General features: G+C 43.0%; 2 protein-coding genes across 2 annotated transcripts in view; one reads left to right on the top strand and one right to left on the bottom strand.

The window, feature by feature from the left end:
* LOC125048249 (Krueppel-like factor 10) overlaps positions 1 to 611 on the top strand; it is a 4,839-nt gene extending 4,228 nt beyond the window's left edge. The window contains exon 3 of the mRNA XM_047646857.1: positions 1 to 611. This exon is cut by the window's left edge and continues 999 nt beyond it. Within this exon, the coding sequence (XP_047502813.1) occupies positions 1 to 54 (54 nt within the window). The 3' untranslated portion in view covers positions 55 to 611.
* LOC125048218 overlaps positions 608 to 7,500 on the bottom strand; it is a 38,412-nt gene continuing 31,519 nt past the window's right edge. The window contains 4 exon segments of the mRNA XM_047646789.1: positions 608 to 910; positions 2,585 to 2,748; positions 3,423 to 3,625; positions 5,248 to 5,323. Of these exon segments, the coding sequence (XP_047502745.1) occupies positions 789 to 910; positions 2,585 to 2,748; positions 3,423 to 3,625; positions 5,248 to 5,323 (565 nt within the window). The 3' untranslated portion in view covers positions 608 to 788.

Below are 7,500 nucleotides of genomic sequence, written 5' to 3'. Positions count from 1 at the left end.
TCGACGCTTGCACCAACAATCGGTTTTATAAGTGTGCCTACAATCACCCAGTGACCTGATCTCCATGTTCATTGTGCATACGCTCTTTAAAATGTTATTCAGATCAACACATAACAAACAAAGTTTAGAATAGATTTTTTAATACGCTGAGGATGTTGGTTCGTATGATGAAAGACTGTTATTCCAAGTTTTATTACTTTTATAAATAAACGCCAATAATGTTTAGTTATAATATTTAGTCTTTGAGATGCGATTGTTGTGTGTGTGATATTTTTCGAAATCAAGGAAATATTGAAACAACCGATTCTCAAAATCAAATTGAAAATGTCGTCAAAATTATTTATTACTTTGTCATTATTATGACTGTGTCACAAGGATAAGCAATTGGTATGCAAAAATCCCAATGAAAAAGTCGGACAATTGTTAGATGTGCAAAGTGTTATGTCTTTATTTTCAAAATGTACCATTTTTTGTGATATCTATGTATGTATTATATTTTATTGTGAAATTTATTTGTGAATTAAAATCCAAAGATATAATATTTTATATTCTTACTTCTCTTTGTATTACAAAAAATCCCACATTGGGGAAAATAAAGCGAAAAAAATAAAGCTTGTTTTTTTATTGTCATTATTCTCATACAAAGTTTTCTATTATATACATACTTAAATGTAGAGATACTAATGCTTTACATAAAAATACAAATACGTTTTCTCCAGTGAAGAAAATCACTGCCTATCAAAGGAAAGAAGTAACACAATTATTTCCTAATTGAAGAGTTCAATTTATCAGTCTCTCTCCTGGTCCTCGGCATCGGCTTCTGCCTTTTTTTCTAGGTCTGCAAGTTTCTTCTTCTTTTTCGCCTTTTCGTGTTTCAATTTCTTCTGTGATGGCGTGAGTTTTTGATCAGCTGTTGGAGAGAAAATCGTACACTTGAATATGGATAAATTAAATATTCTAAATTTTTACTTGATTGAAAAACCTCATAATAGTCACATACTTATATAAATGCCCTAGTCCTCACAAAATAATAAAATGAACATTGAGCACGCATTTCAAAAGCACAACGGTTTTCAAATGCCCTTATGAATATTAATGTTCATTAATATTTCAATAAACCGGTGCTTACATATTTAAAACAACTGGGTTCCGCGCATTTCTACAAGAAATTCATACAGATTCTGACATTTCTGCAAGCAAACCATACAGACACAGACATTTCTGCAAGCAAACTATACAGATCCTGACACTTCTGCAAGCAAACCATACAGATCCTGACATTTCTGAAAGCAAACCATACAAACATTTCTGCAAGCAAACCATACAAATACATTTCTGCAAGCAAACCATACAGATCCTGACATTTCTGCAAGCAAACCATACGGACTCAGACATTTCTGCATGCAAACCATACAGATCCTGACATTTCTGCAAGCAAACCATACGGACTCAGACATTTCTGCATGCAAACCATACAGATCCTGACATTTCTGCAAGCAAACCATACAGACAGACATTTCTACAAGCAAACCATACAGATCCTGACATTTCTGCAAGCAAGCCATACAGACAAAGACATTCCTGCAAGCAAATCATACAGACACAGACATTTCTGCAAGCAAACCAAACAGATCCTGACATTTTGCAAGCAAACCATACAGATCCTGACATTTCTGCAAGCAAACCAAACAGATCCTGACATTTTGCAAGCAAACCATACAGATCCTGACATTTCTGCAAGCAAACCATACAGACTCAGACATTTCTGCAAGCAAACCATACAGACTCAGACATTTCTGCAAGCAAACCATACAGATCCTGATATTTCTGTAAGCAAACCATACAGACTCAGACATTTCTGCAAGCAAACCATGCAGATCCTGATATTTCTGCAAGCAAACCAAACAGATCCTGACATTTTGCAAGCAAACCATACAGATCCTGACATTTCTGCAAGCAAACCAAACAGATCCTGACATTTTGCAAGCAAACCATACAGATCCTGACATTTCTGCAAGCAAACCAAACAGATCCTGACATTTTGCAAGCAAACCGTACAGATCCTGACATTTCTGAAAGCAAACCATACAAATACATTTCTGCAAGCAAACAATACAGATCCTGACATTTCTGCAAGCAAACCATACATACACAGACATTTCTGCAAGCAAACCATACAGACTCAGACATTTCTGCAAGCAAACCATGCAGATCCTGATATTTCTGCAAGCAAACCAAACAGATCCTGACATTTTGCAAGCAAACCATACAGATCCTGACATTTCTGCAAGCAAACCATACAGACTCAGACATTTCTGCAAGCAAACCATACAGATCCTGATATTTCTGTAAGCAAACCATACTGATCTTAACACAGAGTACCACATCCGTCTGCAAGCAAAAGTATATGCACACAAGCAAACGTATAGTTCCACATCCTTTTTATAATCAAACCACCCTTGGTACTCTTCTGCATATTCCTAACACATCTTCTGCAAGCTAACCAAAGCTAACCATCCCGCATGCTTCCCCAAACTTCCGCAAGCAAACCCCACACAACGTCAAGCATCTCTCCAGTACTCACGGTTCTGCATAGGGAAAGTACCAGGGATCTTGTAATGCTTGTAGTGAAATGGCGTCAGGAGGTGCGTGTCGATTGCCAGCCAAGGCGGAACTGTATAAGGCCGCGTGGTCGGTGTGGCTAAAGCATAGCTGGAGTGCAGGTTGAATGCTTGCAGGTGACCCAGTCTGAAAGGCAAGCATACGGTGTGAAGAAAAAAAAATTATCTGGAAAAGTAGGAACGCTTGAGAACGAGACCACTGGTCTAACTTAGCGAAGTTAATGAGTGAATATCGATATGGATTATGAACAACTACAAACCGTTTTAATTGAGATGATAATGTTTATGTGTGAATATAATTTTACCGAGGGAAAATATTTACGATACTTAACGATGCGCTAAATTTATGCTAAATTACTTGTCTCTGGCAGATTCTTAATTTATATTAAGGACTGTATAATATCAGCATCAGTGTTCATTAGCATTTCAAATTTTGGATGATTATCTTAATGTCTGGTTTGGAGAAGTTATTACATGAGTAATAAATAAACACAGCGCACTACCGATAGCTAATACATCTGTGGGGATAAATACATGCTCTAATGACGAAATAAACAAATAAATATTGACAAAATATTCAGGCAGCAAGTGAAAACCTTCACCTATATATAATTTGAAATAGCTTGACAAAGCAAACAATAACATTAAAGATATTACTAAGCCAGTGTGCAAGCAACTCTATCCTTTCTAGGAAATTTGTTACCGTTTCTCCGTTAAAAAAATATGCCTGACCTTTCAACGGCCTACACGCCTTACTCTTATTACCATTAACATCATTTTCCAACCATCAACACCCACCACCTCCAAGCAGAAAACACAACCAAGCTCACGCAACGTCGCCTCGAACCCAGTCTAAACAGAGACGATTTCATTCGCCGATGAACGAGGGCGAGAGCGACAGAGGCGATGACGTCACGGCCATTTCCCGCTGTTTCTATGTCGTCATGATGGCCGATTCCGCTCGTATTATTTCGCAAATAAAACGGAGCTATGAAATAATTAGACATTCAACCGCCACAGCTTGGATTATTCGTTGAGTTTCAAGAGTTAATGCTGAATTAATGGAAATACGTAAAGGAAAGGATTCTTAAACTTACCTGCATTTTCATACGAACAGACATGAGTGTGCTTTGCGCATACATGGCTGTGAAAGTGTGTGTGTGTGTGTGTGTGTGTGTGTGTGTGTGTGTGTGTGTGTGTGTGTGTGTGTGTGTGTGTGTGTGTGTGTGTGTGTGTGTGTGTGTGTGTGTGTGTGTGTGCATACATGACTGTGAAAGTGCGTCTCTGTGTGTGTGTGTGTGTGTGTGTGTGTGTGTGTGTGTGTGTGTGTGTGTGTGTGTGTGTGTGTGTGTGTGTGTGTGTGTGTGTGTGTGTGCGCGCGCGCGCGTCTGTGTGTGCGTCTGTGTGTGCGTCTATGTGTGCGTCTGTGTGTGCGTCTGTGTGTGCGTCTGCGTGTGCGTCTGTGTGTGCGTGTGCGTATGTGTGTGTATATGCGTGTGCGTGTATGTGTACATAAAAATGTACGTGTACGTGTAAGTGTACGTGTACGTGTCTGTTTTCTTCCTACCTCCCTTCTTCCTTCCTTCTCCTTCTCCCTCCCTCCCTCTCTCTCTCCTTCCTTCCTTCCTTCCTTCCTTCCTTCCTTCCTTCCTTCCTTCCTTCCTTCCTTTCTTCCTTTCTTCCTTTCTTCCTTTCTTCCTTTCTTCCTTTCTTCCTTACTTCCTTACTTCCTTACTTCCTTACTTCCTTACTTCCTTTCTTCATTTCTTCCTTTCTTTCTTTCTTTCTTTCTTCCTTCCTTCCTTCCTTCCTTCCTTCCTTCCTTCCTTCCTTCTTCCTTTCTTCCTTTCTTCCTTTCTACCTTTCTACCTTTCTTCTTTTCTTCCTTTCTTCCTTTCTTCCTTACTTACTTACTTCTTCCTTTAACTTTTCTTTCTTTCTTTCTTTCTTTCTTTCTTTCTTTCTTTCTTTCTTTCTTTCTTTCTTTCTTTCTTTCTTTCTTTCTTTCTTTCTTTCTTTCTTACTCACTTTCTTTCTTTCTTTCTTTCTTTCTTCCCTCCCACTTATACCCCTTTCATTTCTTCTTCCCACTCTCCTTCATTCCCCCTCTTTCTTTATTTCTTAGTTTCCGTCCCTCCCTTCTTTCTTCCCGCCTTCCCTCCCTCCTTCCTTCCTTCCTTCCCCCTCCTCTTTTTCTCTCACTTTCCTTACTTCCATTAATCACCCTAGTTTTGTACTTCCTTTCCTTTCACCTTCATCTAAATAAAAATCACTGCCTGTTTTTCGAAAGTTCCGCCCCTTTTTCTCTTCACGAATGCCCCTGGTCACTGTTCCTTTTCATACTCTCCTCTCGAGCTCTCCTTTTCACTCTCATCCCGAACCTTTTCTCTCCTTCCCTTCGTCCGCTTTCACTCTCATTCCAAACCCTCATCTTCCCCCTTCTTCCTCCATCTTCATCCTCATTCAAATCCTCACATTCGTTGCCACTCAGAGCCTTGCTTGACCGAATCTCGCAGGCACCGTAGAGCCACACTGTTGGTCTGCTCCTCGCTTCTCCGTCCAGTCAGCAGTTTTTTCTTCTTTTTTTTTCTTTTTTATTGAGTGTTTATGCCTTATCGCCACTGACCCCAAGGCCAGGAACGAGGCTCGACGCAGTCACGTAGCCTTGGCGCTTCGCTTGCCTGACGGAGGAATACCTGCTCCTATGTGAAGAGGCGAAGGCATGAGCAGATGAATAAATAAAATGCATATTTGCACGCGCACACGCATGCGCATTTATGCACGAATCCCTCCCTGCTGAAGAAAAGTGAAAAACAAACATCTTATCTTTCCTGTCAGTCTAATTTTCGTCGCATCCTGAGATTTATATCCGCTAGCCTGAAATATCAGCCTGACAATCTTAGCTGCCTGCCTCTAACTAGGTGCCCACATGCTGGGTTAAGCCCCGGTCCCTTTGTCTTCTAATAAAATTAATTTCCTCAGTCCCTCTCCTACTCTCTCCACATTCTTTCCCTCTCTATCCTTTGCCTTCTCCTCTCCCGCATCGCCTTTGTTTCTCTACTTCTCTTTTTTTCCTCTTTCCCTCCTCCTCTTCCCCATCTTTTTCGCTCCATCCTTCTATTTCTCCTCTCCCGTCTTCTTTCCCTCTCCCTCTCCTCTCTCCCACCCTCCTCCTTCACTCTCCCCCCTCCGCCTTCCCTCTCTCTCCTGCTCCTTCCCTCTCCTTCCTCCTCCATCCCTCTCCCTCCTCCTCCATACCTCTCCCTCCTCCTCCATACCTCTCCCTCCTCCTCCTCCATCCCTCTCCCTCCTCCTCCATACCTCTCCCTCCTCCTTCTCCATCCCTCTCCCTCCTCCTCCCCTCCATCCCTCTCCCTCCTCCTCCCCTCCATCCCTCTCCCTCCTCCTCCCCCATCCCTCTCCCTCTTCCCCCTCCATCCCTCTCCCTCCTCCTCCTCCATCCCTCTCCCTCCTCCTCCTCCTCCATCCCTCTCCTTCCTCCTCCTTCATCCCTCTCCCTCCTCTTCCTCCTCCATCCCTCTCCTTCCTCCTCCTTCATCCCTCTCCCTCCTCTTCCTCCTCCATCCCTCTCCCTCCTCCTCCATCCCTCTCCCTCCTCCTCCTCCTCCATCCCTCTCCCTCCTCCTCCTCCTTCATCCCTCTCCCTCCTCCTCCCCTCCATCCCTCTCCCTCCTCCTCCCCTCCATCCCTCTCCCTCTTCCTCCTCCATTCCTCTCCCTCCTCTTCCCCCTCCATCCCTCTCCCTCTTCCCCCTCCATCCCTCTCCATCCTCCTCGTTATTTAGATAATATTTTCATATGAAATCGAAATGGTTATCATCCCACCCGTGATGGAACTGATTTGAATTTCAACCGCCTTCTATGCCCAGCTTCTATTGTCACGTGATGATCTATTTAATATCTGATTGGTTCTATTGTACTGGACGTCACCGCCTATAGTCACGTCACGTTCCAGCGCCATCGAACTGGCTCCTTTGATTTCCTTCGCTGACGTCACGCTCTACGAATCCGTCCGATCTTCCGTCGCTTTCAACGAATTTTTGCCATTTTGTCGCGGCGTTGGGGGCGTAAGGTTGCTGCGTTTCCTGGATTTTACACCTTCTTTATTGTCAATTTGCGAAGAAATTGTTGCAGAAGAAAAACTTTCATAGAATGATGTGTTCTACTACGTGGTACGCTCAGATTCGGTTTTTAGGTGTAGGATGTCTCCTCCCTCTTTTCTTACATACAACTGTATATAAGGTACCCTTGTTCCTTCACCACGAAACCACCAAGTGATCAAATCTATCTGAATTTGTGTTCATTCAAATTCTTTCATGTTTTCCATTATGAAATGTTTAAAAACGAAGTTTGTTTCAAGAGGCCTCGCTCCTCCCTGGGCGTCTCTGTACATTAGCTACCACATTCCCGTGCTGATAAAGTATCGAACTGCGTCAAATTTAACTCTACACCTCAAGTACCAACCAGCAGTACCATCTCAGAGGAACACGAACCCACCGCAACATCACATCAGTGCCATGACAGCGGCGACAGCCTCCCCCTGTCATTACACTCCTTCTCCTCTCCCCTCTCCTCCACGGCCTCGGCTTCCTTGGCCAGACTGCTCCTGCCCCGCGCGCCGTCGCAGCAGCAGCGGGCTGGCGCTCGTATGCAGGTGGTCTCCTTTAAGTCAGCGCTCCCTTCCGCATCGGCGGAAGTTCCTCGCATTCCCTGCTACTCCGTATTCCTCCAAATGCATTAGGTGACTGGATTTTATGCGGAAAGTCAATCTGACCCGTGTATATTCCTCTCAGACATCTTCGTTTACGGCTGTAAATACTTGTAATTCCAAAGTCATGGTATTCATGAAATTGGATATA

Source organism: Penaeus chinensis, chromosome 43 (assembly GCF_019202785.1).
Source record: "Penaeus chinensis breed Huanghai No. 1 chromosome 43, ASM1920278v2, whole genome shotgun sequence".
In the NCBI taxonomy this organism is placed as follows: domain Eukaryota; kingdom Metazoa; phylum Arthropoda; class Malacostraca; order Decapoda; family Penaeidae; genus Penaeus; species Penaeus chinensis.
Note: the sequence above shows the minus strand (reverse complement) of the source record. Positions and strands in the feature narration are given on the sequence as shown.